Source organism: Spinacia oleracea, chromosome 6 (assembly GCF_020520425.1).
Source record: "Spinacia oleracea cultivar Varoflay chromosome 6, BTI_SOV_V1, whole genome shotgun sequence".
Lineage (NCBI taxonomy): Eukaryota > Viridiplantae > Streptophyta > Magnoliopsida > Caryophyllales > Amaranthaceae > Spinacia > Spinacia oleracea.
Genome location: NC_079492.1, coordinates 143,191,168 through 143,207,206, shown reverse-complemented (window position 1 = coordinate 143,207,206; position 16,039 = coordinate 143,191,168). Strand labels below are relative to the sequence as shown.

General features: G+C 35.7%; 2 protein-coding genes and 1 long non-coding RNA gene across 6 annotated transcripts; all 3 read left to right on the top strand.

Moving 5' to 3' along the window:
- The first annotated feature begins 1,303 nt into the window (after positions 1–1,303).
- LOC110780022 (replication factor C subunit 2) lies at positions 1,304–4,502 on the top strand. The gene is made up of 7 exons (XM_056833214.1): positions 1,304–1,542; positions 2,310–2,416; positions 2,509–2,610; positions 2,713–2,908; positions 3,679–3,807; positions 3,897–4,091; positions 4,172–4,502. The coding sequence occupies exons 1-7, from the start codon at positions 1,390–1,392 to the stop codon at positions 4,280–4,282; spliced, it is 993 nt and encodes a 330-aa protein (XP_056689192.1). The 5' UTR covers positions 1,304–1,389; the 3' UTR covers positions 4,283–4,502.
- Positions 4,503–5,965: 1,463 nt separating this feature from the next.
- Positions 5,966–8,574, top strand: LOC110780021 (60S ribosomal protein L24). The gene is made up of 5 exons (XM_021984451.2): positions 5,966–6,126; positions 7,544–7,619; positions 7,738–7,839; positions 7,949–8,097; positions 8,206–8,574. The coding sequence occupies exons 1-5, from the start codon at positions 6,116–6,118 to the stop codon at positions 8,354–8,356; spliced, it is 489 nt and encodes a 162-aa protein (XP_021840143.1). The 5' UTR covers positions 5,966–6,115; the 3' UTR covers positions 8,357–8,574.
- A 720-nt stretch (positions 8,575–9,294) lies between these two features.
- LOC130463856 (uncharacterized) lies at positions 9,295–14,756 on the top strand. 4 transcript variants are annotated; one of them, XR_008924040.1, is made up of 10 exons: positions 9,296–9,660; positions 10,342–10,471; positions 10,575–10,653; positions 10,813–10,896; positions 11,385–11,445; positions 12,263–12,322; positions 12,450–12,715; positions 12,827–12,901; positions 12,995–13,083; positions 14,502–14,756. It is a non-coding gene; the product is annotated as an uncharacterized lncRNA (long non-coding RNA). The 4 variants fall into 4 exon arrangements; XR_008924039.1 differs by having other exon boundaries at positions 10,575–10,725; XR_008924038.1 differs by having other exon boundaries at positions 9,295–9,660; positions 10,575–10,896.
- Positions 14,757–16,039: the final 1,283 nt, after the last annotated feature.

The window sequence follows — 16,039 nt, the reverse complement described above, 5'->3', positions numbered from 1 at the left end:
AATTTACACCATATGGGAGGAATTCATCCTTGTTCGACAGTCCCCCTATTGTGGAGTTAGTTTTAGTATGTTTGGTTTGTCGTTCACTCGTGGTAGATTTATGTAGAATTAGTTCGTAGGTAAAGTTTTATGCGGAATCGCGACAAATATCAAATTTTCGATTACATCTAGATGAAGCAAATGGAAATCATCCTCGCGGCTACAACAAATCGTTAGACTCTCTCTCAAAATGCTGCATGTTCCAGCGTTATATATATATATATATATATATATATATAGACGTTCTATAGTGCAAGATCTATTCAACGACCGTAGTTTTGAGGAAGAAAACCTTCATTTGATTCAATTTGCAATGTATTTGATAAATTTGTATTTCTCTTGTAGATATCGTATGACTCTTTATTAATGAATTAATTTTTATTTCCATAAAAGAAAACACCAGTACTCCATATGTATTGTAATTATGTACGAAGTAAAACGCAAATTTTGTAGGGGTACTTGTTACTTAGATTTATCAGCGCGTTTCCTTTGAGACCAGTCACACCATCAACTTGATGGTGCGACGAGCGCGAAACCAATAGCGTACCTCCCATAAAACTATAAAATAAAAAGTAACAGATCTAAACTATAGAAGTGCATACCTAAACTAAAAAAGTACCTCCTCTAAAATTATATATAAAAAAAGTAACATGTCTAAACTATAGAAGTAATATACCTAAACTAAAAATGTACCTCTCCTAAAACTATTCCGTATAAAAAAAAGTAACATGTCTAAACTATAGAATACCTAAACTAAAAAAGTACCTCATCTAAAATTAAAAAAAAAGTAACATGTCTAAACTATAGAAGTAACATACCTAAACTAAAAAAATACCTCCTCTAAAATTATTTTTTTTAAAAAAGTAACATGTCTAAACTATAGAAGTAACATATCTAAACTAAGAAGGTATCTCCTCTAAAACTACTCCGTATAAAAAAAAGTAACATGTATAAACCATAGAAGTAACATACCTAAACTAAAAAAGTACCTCCTCTAAAATTAAAAAAAAAAAAACGTGTCTAAATTATTATAGTAATATAGCTAAATTCGCAAGTGTGAACTGATCTCACCATCGGTGGATGGTGAGGACAGTCTCCTGTAAGAATTTGGGTAGATTTATTCGCCTACGCCTTAACCAAATACCATTTTTGTTTAAAAAAGAACCATTTAATTTCTTTTTTATTATTTTTTTTATTTTGTCTTTTACTATGATATGCATTTGCCCACACATATCTACCAAAGTGGCAAAGTATTCGCAGCCCTCATAAAACACTGTAGTCAGTATTGAGAAGAGAGGAAAGAGCAAAGAAGAGAGAGGGTTGCGCATTAGTAAGTAGTGGTGAATAGCTATGGCGTCGTCTTCATCGAGTAGCGGATACGAGGTACCATGGGTGGAGAAGTACAGACCCAACAAGGTTGCTGACATCGTCGGCAACGAAGATGCTGTCTCTCGCCTCCAAGTCATCGCTCGCGACGGCAACATGCCCAATCTCATCTTGGCCGTACTTTCTTTTTTCCCTCCTTCAATCTCTCAAAAATTACTGATTTTTTTGACATTTTCATGTCTTCAATTTGTTAGATTTTGTTGAAAGCCACTGGTATTTTAACGAGCTTTGCATTTCGTTGTTTTCCCGCAATTTTTGTACCTGTGTCTTTTTGTGAGAATTTTCTCGAATTGGAGCTTTCTGTTGCTGATTTAAAGTACTACACAACTGGGTTTCTAATTTTCAGTGCCTTTTTCTATGTTTGTATTGATTTGCTGGTGTTTCGGTTGAACCCTAATGTGTATTGTACTTTAACATTTTCTGAAATTGAACAGTTTATTTGTTGAAATATTGGGATATTTGTTGTAGAAATTGTTGTTGCCTGCAATTCAATTGCAAAATGCTGTTTGGGTGTGTTAAATTAGGTGTCCTATGGACCAGTGATTTGAATTTCTACAACAATCCAATGATTTAAGAGAGAATTAGGGTAGATGAAGAAATTGTTAAACTTGAAGAAGGGGAAATGGAGCTACAACTTAGATCCCCCTCTCCCTTTTCTGCCCTGCCCTGTGCTGGGCGAGGTTATGTTGGGCGTAAGTGGCAGAGTAGGTGTTTTACGAGCAAATCCACTTAGGTTGTCTTATCTTGTAAACAGTGTAGTAATTCCATGAGTAGTTCATTGGTGGAATCTGTGTCATTTTTAGTTTGTGTACGAATGCATTCAGTTGCTTTAGCCTTTTTATGCTTTAAGCTGCAATTTGACAAAACTCCATATGTATGTTTAGGGTCCCCCGGGTACAGGAAAGACAACAAGCATACTAGCTCTTGCACACGAGCTTTTAGGACCAAACTGCAAGGAGGGAGTTCTGGAGTTGAATGCTTCAGATGATAGGTATTTCTGTTGTTCACCCCTGGAAGAATTTATACTGCTCATGAACTGAACTCCCTGAATATTTTCCGCATTTTCCCTTAACTTTTGATCAGGGGAATTGATGTTGTGAGGAACAAAATTAAGATGTTTGCGCAGAAGAAAGTAACTCTGCCTCCTGGGCGACACAAGATAGTTATATTGGACGAAGCTGACAGGTTGCAAATGAACTTTGGATTCTAATACGTGCCTCATTCATCATTTCTGTTTGCACCTTTTCATAATTTTTTTTGTTTCTTTGTCGAATTGGGTTGAAATAGCATGACATCTGGAGCTCAACAGGCTTTGAGAAGGACAATGGAAATTTACTCAAACACCACTCGCTTTGGTCTTGCATGTAATACTTCTTCAAAAATCATTGAACCCATCCAGAGTAGATGTGCATTGGTCCGCTTTTCAAGGTTATCAGATCAAGAAATTCTTGGTCGCCTCATGATAGTCATTGAAGCTGAGCAGGTAGTCTCTTCTGTCAGCTACTTTCGCTGTAGCTAAATTGTTGGTATTAGCTTTTTATGCGGTTTCTCTTTAATATGATCTTGTTACTGGGGATAATGATTGGTTTATAAGTTGTGAATCTTGTGATGATCATCACTTTAGGCTCATCTGGTTTTCATAGTTCAAATTACACCCATCTATTGATTTTTAGGAACAATTTTGCATAACTTGAGGCCAGCGTTACCTAGTTCACTACTCCTCCCCCTCCAAAAGAAAATTAAAACAATAGAAACATGTGAATTGGTAGTGTGAGTGGTGCAATTTTAGACCAATTTAACAAATGAGACCGTGAATTGTATTCCCTGTACTACTAGTACAAATCAGATAAGACTGCTCTAGAAGTGTTTTGCTTGACGCACCATGCTTATGTTGTATACTTCCAGACTTCGAGAAGAAAATGATATTGACACCACTATCGTTTTTATATTTAAAAGAATTCCACTTTAGTATCCTAGCAAGTCTGACTGTGATTTCGTCGGACCGCAATTGACCTTTTTCATGTAATGTCTTCGTTTATAGAGTGAACCTACTGAACCTTCCTGTTTGTCATTGCTTTTTGGTCTTTATTATTCTTTCTATGACTGGATTTCTTACTATGATTGCTACAGAGTGGTTAGGTTTGTCCTTGTTTCAATATGAGTTGTGTTTGTTTTTCCTTCAAATTTTCATGCATTTTATGTTTGTTTGCTTGATTTACTTTTGCTGAAATAGATTTTGTCTGTGTCTTGAAGGTTCCATATGTTCCAGAAGGTCTTGAAGCCATAATCTTCACTGCTGATGGTGATATGCGGCAAGCTTTGAATAACTTGCAGGCTACCTTCAGTGGATTTCGATTTGTCAACCAAGAAAACGTTTTCAAGGTTGCTTCTGAAAACCATGATTATTTTTAGCTTCAAAAAATTGATGCTTGTTACCTGATTGCGTACTATTTTTTTTCTTTTTCTGACAGGTTTGCGACCAGCCTCATCCTTTGCATGTCAAGAGCATGATTCGAAATGTACTTGAAGGGAAGTTTGATGATGCTTGTTCTGGTATGAAGAACCTCTATGATATGGGTTACTCCCCTACTGACATAATTACAACCCTCTTCCGCGTTGTTAAAAACTATGACATGGCCGAGTATTTGAAGTTGGAATTTATGAAGGTATGAGTGTAGAACTTGTTACTTGACCTTACCATTTCCCAACTTATGGTGCAAGGCCTGATTTCTGTTTATGTTTACAGGAAACTGGGTTTACCCATATGAGAATTTGTGATGGAGTTGGTTCTTATCTTCAGCTATGCGGACTTCTGGCTAAGCTATCACTTATCAGGGAGACAGCTAAAGCAGCCTGATAACTCAGTTAGAAGGTTATAGAGCGGTTCTTTGAGACCTGTTTCCTTTTTTCCGGTAATCTCAGAAAGTGCAGAAAGTTTCTCCTGCCGTTATTTTGTTTCGGAGTTGAAATGCTGTAAGAAAATTGTGTTCCTTGTACGGATTATCTAGGCAGAGCCTCTGACTTGTAGGAATACTTTCGAAGTTGATTTAAATCCAGGCATGCATTTGCTCAAAGAAGACTGAAATCCCGTTACAATTACTGTTGTTATGCTTGCAATTAAAGAAAAAACAAAACACAAAAAACGAGAAGCTAGCCACAAACAAAAGCAATATGTAAAGTCTCAACAAAAATGAAACGTTGGAGGTTGCAATCAAAGATGGGTAAAGAGGAAGCTAGTTTTGTTGAGAGTAGGAGTAAGATCCAAGTCATACGTCACAGTACAGGGTGCTTATAATATGAGCTCAACTCGACTTTAACTCACGAGCTCCGCTCGAATGGACTTGGAAACTCGCAAGCTTGAAATTTTGAAGTTTGACCTGATTCGAGTTCGACTCAAACTAGGCTCGGGTTCAACTAGACATGAGCTTGATTATTAATATTGGTTCTTTTGTTAATGTATTATAAAAATGAGTAAAATCTAAAATAAGGTTTTGAAATAATAGAGTAACTAATTTTTATAGAAAACATAAAATATTAAAAAAAATAAACGAATTTTATGTCACTCTCGACTTTTACGAGTTGATCAACGAGTAACTCAACTCGTGAATATCTCGAGATGAGCTCGATCCAAGTTCGATTTGAGCGTAGTCTTGATGGAGTTTTGACTAAGTCAACTTCGAATAGTTTTGACCATGTTAGGTTCAATTAATTTTTGTTAAGATATTCTTATTATTTTTGTTGGTTATTACGGAGTACTTAATAGGTGGCATATTATACGAAGTACTATGTATGTATTTATTTATATGTTAGAGCTCCTTCTAATAAGGACCAATGAACTACTCCGTATTTAACATCGTTTTTATCTGAATTATCCATCAGTACAACGGGTTAAAGTTATAAATGGATCAACCATGTTTCGTTTTATGGGAGATTAGGAATTAGTGTTCATTTGTGACGGAGTCAAAGATTCATTTGTTTTTTTGGCTTTGAGATGTAGACTGAATCAAAATGGCTCTCAAAACCTATTCGTTTCCTTTCCATTAAGGGGTAAAGTTGCATATGTCCGACCTCCTACCCTGCTTGGTGCAGCATGTATGAGCTCTCTTTTAAGGTGATGGGGGTAACGATAATGAATTGATTTGAGATTAGGAATCGGTAAACTTTCGATAGGGTCCACTTTACTGACAATATTCATCACTACTTTAGCTCCTCTAGCGGCTTGGCCACCAACTCAAAATTCACAATTTCAATTTCTTATGTTAGTTATGTATAATGGTCAAATATGATTATTTCCGTCCCAAAAATTATTACAATAATTCTTTTCACAATTGTTGTCATATACAGAGTACAAGTTACTCTAATTATGTGTAGATGACTAGATGTCAATAAAATTAGTTGATGAAATTTTAGTGCGTAGTATATTGAAGACCTGAAATCAAATCTCATCTATATCATTTCTCTTATCCGATAATGTCAGTAGAGGCCCAAAAGAATTTAAAAAGAGCCCAATCACTAGGTATTGGGGCAAAAGCCAGCATCCTTAAATAAAAAAACGGGTTGTAAGCATTACGGTAGCACATAGACGAGAATCGCAACACAAAGAATCAAGCTAGGGTTTCGTCACTCCTCTCTCAGGTTTGGCGATTCAGGGCAGTTCCACGGTCACTGAAACCCCCGCCATCCATTCGTCATGGTGCTCAAGTAAATCTCTTTTTCTCTCCGCCCTATTTTGTCATTGAATTTTAACATTTTTGCGCCAGTTTGTAGAAAATCATTGATATTGTCTGGAAAATCAAATAACATTTTGTATAATTATAATTCACATTTTCTGATTTTGTTTCTGCTTTTTTAATCTAACATTGTAAATATGGATTTATATTTGTGGGTTATAGATTAAAATACTCCGTAGCTCATTTGGAAATTGGTTTTCAGTGAATTAGGTAGCTCATTTGCATGGATTATAAGAGTTTGTTTCTGGGTTGTAGTAAGATTGTGATTGGAAAAAATGTTGAAGGACTGAGGGTTTATGTAAGGGTTTTTCTCGTGTGTTAATTTGAAGACATTCATGCGAATTGAGGAATTAGGATTGTTGTGTAGGCTTCAGATTGGTAAGGGTCTATGGGTAAATTTGTGGTCTTGAAAATGATAGCTTGTGGAGTTGTGGATTGTTAGTACTCCTGGGTTGAGCACTTGAGCATGAATTGGGTCACAGGGGGGGTGTATTTTGTTTGTCGTTGTAGTCATGACGGTGGAAAGTTGGATTGCCAGGCCAGGGTTGTTTGGAAATTCCAAATTGGAAATTGGAATGAATGTTTGAATTAAAAAGAGGGTTTTAGCGGTCAGGAAATTGATTGATTGTGAGGCAATTAGACCTATATGCTGCATCAATTCATGTCAAATGTTGAATTCAGGGTTTTGACTCTTAATGATTTCCGTTTGAGGAATGTGAATGCGTCGTGGGTAAGGGTTTTTCTTATGTGTTAATTTGAAGACATTCATGCGAATTGAGGAATTAGGGTTTTTGTGTAGGCTTCAGATTGGTAAGGTCTATGGGTAAATTTGGGGTCTTGAAAATCATAGCTTGTGGAGTTGTGGATTGTTAATACTCCTGGGTTGAGCATGAATTGGCGGTAGTCGCGATGGTGGAAAGCGGGGTTGCCAAGCCAGGGATTTTTTGGAGTGAATCTTTGAATTAAAGAGAGGGTTTTAGCGGTCAGGAAATTGATTGCTTGTGAGGCAATTAGACGTATATGTTGCATCAATTCATGTCACGGGTTGAATTTGGAGTTTTGAGTCTTAATTGTGAATGTGTCGTGGATAATTGATCCTTTGGTTGAACATACTTGAGAATGAAATAGCCACACTTGTTGACCTAGTTCTATAGGGAGTTTTATCTTGAAGAAGGAGGTCATTTCATGTTGTGATTCCAGGGGAGTTATAAGTTGTTGAAATTCTTGAGGGCGTTGTGATTTTTAATTGCTGTACAATAACTGTTTTCGGATGTTGGTTTTAAGGTTTAAAATTAAATAGCACTTCTTTGTTGTTGGTCTTACCTTTCAATGTATAGCTGTACTTTTGCTGTGGATTAACACAGTCTTTCTTAAACTGTAAACCCCAGGACGGAACTTTGCCGCTTTAGTGGTGCAAAGATTTACCCTGGAAGGGGTATCAGGTTCGTTCGCTCTGATTCTCAGGTAAAGCTGTAGCGACGATTGATGAAGTTTCACTTCCATAAGTCGTGTTTTTCTGCTGATGACTTCATTTTCTTGATATTAATAAAAGCTAACTGGATTTTGATGATGTTGGTTGAAGGTTTTCCTGTTTGTCAATTCAAAGTGTAAAAGGTATTTCCACAACCGTCTCAAGCCTTCAAAGCTCTGCTGGACTGCTGTGTACCGGAAACAGCACAAGAAGGTTATTATCCCCCATCTCTCTCTTTTCATGTTTCTACTGTGATCTTATCAATTGATCATGAAATGCTTAATATTCTGGTCTTTGTGTTGGTTTCCTGCTATATTTACAGGACATTTCGGCTGAAGCTGTGAAGAAGAGGAGAAGGGCCACTAAGAAACCTTACTCAAGGTCTATCGTTGGTGCCACTTTGGAAGTTATTCAGAAGAAAAGAACTGAGAAGCCTGAAGTTAGAGATGCTGCAAGGGAGGCTGCTCTGCGGTGAGTTCTATTGCTAATTTTATTCATTAAAAACTTTCTTGTGGTCTGAATATCTGACGATTCCGGTAGCTATTTTTAATTCGATCGACATGTATCTGAATAATGTAGTGAAATCAAAGAAAGAATAAAGAAGACCAAGGATGAAAAGAAGGCTAAGAAACAAGAAGTCTCCAAGGCACAGAAGACACAAGGCAAGGGTGCTTCCAAGGGAGCAGCACCAAAAGGCCCCAAGCTTGGCGGTGGAGGTGGAAAACGATAAACTGTCCATTTACTTCCGCATTACCTTTTCCAGTTGACGGGAGGAATTACTTAGCATTTGTCAAAACTTTTGTAGTAGTAGAAATTTAAATGCTGTATGTAGGTGCTGAGTGAAAATGAATTTTGTTTAATATCGTATTTTTGCGTTAATTTTGTTAACATTCAGTGTTTTTGTTAACTGAGTTTGAAGTTATGGCAATTTAGGAGTTTTGATTTCAATGGGGGGTGTATTTTGGACTTGAATCCATTTATTTTCTGCAGCTACGAAAGAATCAAAGCACTGTCTTGGTTTGTGGATTGAGCTTCTGCTAGGCCAACTGCATGCTTCTGATGTTTCTTTTACGTTAGGAGATCTATATTCTATAATAAAATACGAGTAATTTTGTCTGAGCTTTTTTAAGTCCCGTCAATGCAGAACTTAAAAGCGAAGCAGTTGATTTATGTAAAAAGTTCAATTCAAATTAGTACAATTTGAGATACTCACTCAAAAAAGAGGAGGAAAAATCCTGCCACTTTCTGTTTTGAGAATTAGAGCTTAAGGAAAACATCGAAAATGCTATATGACTTTTCAAATGTAGGTTCTTGTTTGGTACTCCAATTTGAGGCTTTGAAGTAAGTTATACGCGTATACATTTTTGCCGGGAATAACACGTGAAAAACGCGGGAGCCAACAGAAATTTACACCAAGTATGTTAATTAATTTAATACCCACTAGTAGAAAAAATCCCTGTTGCAGCCCCCTTGTTGCAGCGTACATGTGTTAATACGCTTCAACAACTAGTAGGTCAACGCGGGTCAAACCCTTTAAAGGGTTGTTGCAGCGTACAAATTAATTGCCCCCTACAAAAGAGTTTTTTGCAGCGTACATAGTAAAAGCCCCCTGCAATAATCCTTTTATTTTGCAGCGTACATGGTAAAAGCCCCTGCAATAACATGTTAGTAATTTTTTTCGCTGCAACGTTGATTCAGACCAAACATTTCATCTCAAACCTCAAAACCAATTTCGAAATACATATCCCGCGCTCAGTACTCCCTTCTTCTTCCCTCAACTTTCCCTGCGTCTCGCCCGTCGCCGGTGATTCTCGCCAGTTGTCATCGCCGCTAGGTCTTGCCCGTTGTCGGTGGTACTCCAGCAAGGGTCTATTTCCTCGCCTCCTCACCAGTGGTTCTCTGCTCGATAAACCACCGCAGAAGTTATTCCCTGCTCGAAAAACCACCGGTGAAGTCATTTCCTGCTCAAAAAACTAAGCTACTTTGCTCGGCCGGTTCGTGAACCCTGTTCTCCGTCAATCCTTGCCGCAACAAGTAACTTGGTCCCCTATCCCTCTTGATTTTTTTTTTCAGAATTAGGGTTTGTTCAATTTTTTTTTTTTTGTGGCAATTTGTTCAATTCGTTTATCTTTGCAGTTAATTTGTTAATTTCTTCTACTTTGTTGCAAATTTAAAGTAATTGATTTGGTTGATTATACTGATTTGGCATGTGGGGTGGGTTTTGTTTAATCCATGAGCAACAAGTTTATGAGTAAATCAAGCTGCGGATTATGTTGCAAATCATGATCTTGTTTGACTGGGTTAGTTGTAAGATCCCGAAATAGTTGATCAATAGTTAATTTCTCAAAGGGCCCTTCATGTTTCCTCTGGTAGAAGTTTTACCAAAAGCCTATCAAATAAAGGTATATTATTACCTAGCTGCCTCCTCCTTTACTACTACAGTTCATTAACTGCGTACTGGATTGCAAGATAATAGTTTGTGTTTGTAATGATTTTTGACAACTCATAATTATTCATTTGGTTTTAGCTTCTGTTTTTAATTTTTTGATGTTGAAGTCTATAAGAAACTTGCAATACTTTCCAACGTTCTTTGGATGCTAAAGTGTTGTTGTACTTGATTTAAATGGGATTGGTTTTGAAAAGAACACAGCAAAGTAGTAATATTCGACCACTAAATGGAAAAGAGTTCATAGTATATGTTCCTATTATTTGCAGTTAAATCTCCAAAATTTTCGCTTTTTTGGAAGTTCGGTGATTCCAAGTCCTGTGGTAAAGGTGTTGATGTATTGAGATCAAGGAGACTACTTTGCCACTTGTTGCCTTGGAAAAGAGCTACTTATTGGAGGTTTGTCTGGCAGAAAACATATGCTATATCAATTGAGTTTGATGTCAATATTTTTGCTTGTTGGTGCAATGGTCTGACAGAAATTATCTGGGAATATTTTTAGTCGAAAACCATTTTCTTCAAGAAAGAGGGGTGCTGTGTATGTAAGGTCGGGTCGTGGTTTTTCTTTAAGAAGATCAAAGGTCGTAAGTCTCTCTTGAACCAGTTTAAAATGGTCCGAGTCCATGGAAAAGCGTTCAAAGAAGTTTGAAGATGTTAGTTATGTATTTATTTCAATGTAATTTCTACAAATGAGATTGTTTTCTTGTGGCTCTTCACTAATAAATGGGTGCACCATACAGCTTGTAAATAGGTAACTTCATCCTCACCTGTAGCATATTTGGTGGAAAGACAAAGAAATAACAAGGCTGGTGGGATATTAAGAGGTAGAACTGTAGAACTTTATTTAATAATTAAATGGTCTTCCTTATTCAAAATCATGTCTTGGAAGGCTTAATTCTTTATGTCTGACAAAAATTGTGAATTTGGCTGTCAAATTCTATTCTTTCACTTAGTTCTTAATAGTAAAATCAGAATAAGTATCTATATTTTTAGATGTACATATGTATGCTTGGATTTCTTGGAAATTCCTGAGAATCATCCATGTCTGAGGACCTAACACTGCAAGGTTAAATAAACATATTGTCTACTAATTCCTAGAAAGTGACATACTTTAAGTGACACAATTCCAGATATTGACCAGGCTATTAAAGTTATGTTAAGTTATTTGATGTTTTTCTCAAGTGTTTCTGCACAAGTATTGAGCTGCTACTGTCAACTTGCAGAATTGAATAGATAAGAATAGTCTAAGGGCAAAACAATTTCTAAAATGTTAGACAGTCAGGAACTTTTAGCTTTTTTTGATATTTTGCAGGCCAATATTTGAAGAACCAGAGAGAGATTTGTATTTATGCCTTATCAGTTGGTCGAAGAAGGTAACTATGTGATTTATACTATTAAATTAATGGTTTATTTAATCGTGTTTTCTCTAGCTAAGTCCCTGGTGATGGAGAATAATATTATTAATAGTTTGTAGCATGGTCAACAATAGTAAGGTCTTGTTGATCATTGTTTCCATATTATACATGTATCTTTGAGGGATATCATTGTATCCTATTTCATACCAAATTCATAGCATCATGCATTGCACTTCTAGCAAGCATGACTAAGAGAAACAGGACTCTTTACAATAATCTTTACTTTATTCATTATTTAACATCTAATTTTTTATCTCTTGAGTTTTTTTTCTCTATGAGGGTTGGCCCAGTTAGCTGTGTACAGGTGTACTTCTCCCGACTCTTGTTTGTTCAATCTTCTGAATTGTCTGAGTGTACCTTTTTTCTTTTGAAACAATTTATCTCCCCCCCACCCCCTATCAGAGTTTTATGGTACAGGGGTGTAAGTCAGTAACTCGGTATAAGCTTTTCTCATGTCATTATTACGTAGCATCATTATTTATAATATATTATACTGCACTTTTAGTGTCATTTTTGGGTTAGTTGGTTAGAGGTAAAACTGTATTTACTTGGCCTGCACAGATCCTGCCAATGGAATAAATGTATACATGCTTGAGTTGTTGCTGTTTTATTTTATTTTAAAGACAAGGAAACAAAAAGCAGGCCTTCCTATATCTGGAATAAACTAGAGCTATTGCTGTTGTCAATGGCTTCTTAAACTTCTTTTTTTGTTTAGCAATTTCAATTTTGGCGATTCTTTGTTTTAATGGTCACTGTTATATCTGTTATTCTGTAGAATCCTGTTTGGTGCCAATGTGGATGATTCTTATTATGACGGTCTGCTCTGGACACTACGGTATGCCGTACATATAAGTATCTCTTAATTCTTGAATCTTCTATAACTTCTGCCTTAGATTTATTTCTGCAACATATCTTCTTAATTTGTTTGGTTCCGACTTCTATTTTTTTCTCCCTGCATGAAGGAGCTTACATCAACTCTCGATGCTGCTTGTGCCCCTAGTGATCTGGATTGATCTGCAGCAATACCTGAACTCAATGTTGTTTATGGTAGAGTGAGCAGGCGCAAGGTCCCAATCTGAAAGTTGTGGCAGTTAAGCTGGCTACTGATCTGCATGTACTATCTGCACATCAGTTACTTGCATTTTCCATAATGAGATGCAACTAGGATAGCCAACAATTTGGGCTGCTGTCTGAAGGGTTTTCCTCCTCACAGGAACATCGAATACTGGTGAGCATGTCCTTCAATCTCTAAATATTTGCTCAGAGTTGTTCCAGATAACTTTTTCAGCATTTTGATTTACAAAAGATATACTCCGTATTAATTTTAGGATTTGCTTAGCGTGTATCTACAGGGGAGCTTGGTGCTGCTCGGGCAAACCAAGACAATGCAGACACAAAAGACTTAAAAGAGCAGGTATTTACAGTTGTTGACTTCCTTATAGTTAACTTACTGTCTCTGAAGTTTGAAATGACAGTTGAAACATGTGATCACTCTGTTCTGTGCTAGGTTTCCAACCTCAAAGCAGCTTTAGCCAAGAAGGAAGAAGAAATGGAGAACCTTTCTCGTCCATTAACCAGCACTCCAGAAACAATCTGGTAAACTGATTGGCTTAAATTATCGAGTATCTAGATGAACCACTGAACATACTTGACCAGATTGATTTTATGACCCCTTTGTGTTTTGCTGTTTTGGTTATTTGTCATGCATGTTTGTCAATTTTAAAATGCTTTTTGGTATGTTCCCTTGCAAATATTTATGTGGAGTTCATTGTTTGAACTTTAGCCAAATTTAGAGTTTATGCAATAACATGTAATGTTATTAAAAGTTTATAAATGTAGAAAACAGAAGAATTATGCTGTTTGAAAACTTGAAAACAACAGTGGTGATTTCAGAACTGCAGCTTAGAGAGAATTGTTTAGGGAGAGATAGTAGAGACGTATGGAGAGAAAAAGTAAATAATTAATACAATCCCGTATTACATCTTACACCCTAGCTGCCTTAAGCTGTAACAAACCCAGATTATGTTACATGAGGTGAGATTATAATCTAATATTGCAACACTTGATCAATAAAGTCTCGCCAAACAAGATTGACAAGAATCCAAAAGAAGCAATAGGAGAAATAGTAAATTAATCAATAATTGAAAGCAATAAAGTCAACCCCTTTCATGTATTCATGTATCCCTTAAAACCATATAATTAGACTACTCACACATATTTAAAGAAATCAAAGACATTGAATAATTCATCATGATATTAATAGAAGACAAATTAGGGTTTAATGAATAAGGAAGAACAATAATTAAACAATCTAAAAGCATAAAACGAAGAAAAGACAAAAATGAAAATAATACCTGAAACTTGATTAATGAAAAGAGTTGTCAAAAACAAGAAACATATTAACTTCATAAGACTCGTTCCAATCTATTTATGCACCTATAAGGCTCATTGGGTCGTTATAGGTCATATTTAGGCTAAAATGACATTTTCGCTCTCAACTCTGAACTTAAGAACATAAGGACTCATTTTAAACTTATTATATGATTAATATGCTTAGTTTAAGTTTCTAAGACTTACTCTAATCTATTTATGCACATTTAATGCTTGTTTGATTGTTATAGGTCATATTTAGGCTAAAATGGCATTTTCGCTCCCAACTTTGAACTTAAGAACCTAAGGACTCATTTTAAACTTATTATACGATTAATATGCTTAGTTTTAAGTTTCTAAGACTTATTCTAATCTATTTATGCACATTTAATGCTTGTTTGATCGTTATAGGTCATATTTAGGCTAAAATGAGTCATTTTCGCTCCCAACTTTAAAATAAAGAACCTAAGGACTCATTTTAAACTCATTACATGTTTAATATGCATAATTTTAACTTTGAACTAAAAAACCTAAGGACTCATTTTAGACTATTAGGACATTGTCATTATTTGCTTGAATGTTAAAATGTGATATTTAATTTGTATTTAAACTAATGTTTAATTGAAATTTCTGTTTTTGTAAAGGTCTACACTCCGAGGAATGCGCCTTATGCTAGTGAGGAAATTGATGTGGTTCGTGAGCAATGGGCGAAGTTTTTTACCACCAAGTATTTATTATTGACCTGAGGGCGCTTGATCGAGTTGGTTTAGATGTTATAGAACAATCTTTTATGTTAAAATGTATGCGTACGTTGAAATTGGAACGTAAATATATTTAAATGTATCGGTATGTGCACTTTTGGTTTTGGGAAATATACAAAACTCCAGTTGTTGTTTTTATATTTGTTATACAGGTTGCGTTATTCTATTATTGTTTTGACAGGTTTCTATATTTGGTGCAAGGCACTCTAGGTATCCCTAAACAAGATTAGAATTTTCCCGCCAAAATTGCTTTGTTACAGCGTACATATATATTGTACGCTGTAACAAGGGAAATTTTTTTTGCAAAATTCCAGACTTGTTATAGCGTACAAATAAATGTACGCTGCAAAAAGTTGAGTCTTTTGCAGCAACAAGTCCAAAATTTTGCCAATGTTTTGGCACTTTTTGCAGTGAACATTGTACGCTGCAACAAGTCTGAGTTCAGACTTGTTGCAGGCCCCCCAGTTGCAGCATACGATGTACGCTGCAACAGGGGTCTAAAAGCCCGCTGCAATAAGGATTTTTTCTACTAGTGACCCCATTTCTATGAATAAGATTAGAATCTTCCAGAAGCAATGTATAATGTTCTAAATCTTCTTGTCTCAAGGTGAGATAGTGAAATTGCACAAACTTGCATGTGAATTTGGTTTAACACAAACTTCACTTTAATTTGTATTAGTTATAATCCACGTCCTTAACAGTCGTTTGAATTAAGTTACACTGCGTTCGAGTTAGAGGCTATTACGTTCAAATTTCGATATAGCCGATTGAAACTCTCTTTTTCTTTCACCTTATTTTGATTTCTTATTAGATTAGAAAAATTCAAATGAGATCAAAGCAGAAAAGACATAAATTCAAACTAGAGTACCAGACTTGATCAGAAAAATCAGTCCATATCAAATAACAAAGTAGAAAAATCAGACTACACCAGATGAAGAGAACAAATCTAACTCAAATGACTTCAAGTATGGTCACTAATTACTCCGTACTTGATTATACATTTATACGCATACTAATAATATCGATAAAAGGTTGCTGCATTAGGGGATCTCCTACATGAGCTACTTCCCTAGTTATCTCAACAAAATTAGCAAAACAGGTTGATGAGAAGTAATTATCAATTCTTTTGAAAGCTTCAACAACTTTACATCATTTCATAACCTTTTCAACTTGTATTGCCACTTTTAATTAGGACATGTGGGGCCCTTTAAATTATCTACTTCTCATTTGTGGTGGATTTTGCTAGAAAAGGAGCTTGTCTCAATTCAACTTCTTTGTCCAATTTCCCCACGCTTCAACTAATTATGGTGGAAAATTGTTGCTTGATAAAATTAGTTTAGAAAAAATAAATTGAATTAGCTCCTTAATTTTAATCTTTTTGGTCAATAAAAAGTACAACAACGACCAATGCAGTATTTGTT

Coding starts and splice junctions, on each gene's coding strand:
- LOC110780022 (XM_056833214.1), top strand. CDS start 1,390: ATGGCGTCGTCTTCATCGAGTAGCGGATACGAGGTACCATGGGTGGAG. Junction 2,417..2,508: donor TTGAATGCTTCAGATGATAG/GTATTTCTGTTG, acceptor ACTTTTGATCAG/GGGAATTGATGTTGTGAGGA. Junction 3,808..3,896: donor ACCAAGAAAACGTTTTCAAG/GTTGCTTCTGAA, acceptor TTTTTCTGACAG/GTTTGCGACCAGCCTCATCC.
- LOC110780021 (XM_021984451.2), top strand. Junction 7,620..7,737: donor TCGTTCGCTCTGATTCTCAG/GTAAAGCTGTAG, acceptor TGTTGGTTGAAG/GTTTTCCTGTTTGTCAATTC. Junction 7,840..7,948: donor ACCGGAAACAGCACAAGAAG/GTTATTATCCCC, acceptor CTATATTTACAG/GACATTTCGGCTGAAGCTGT.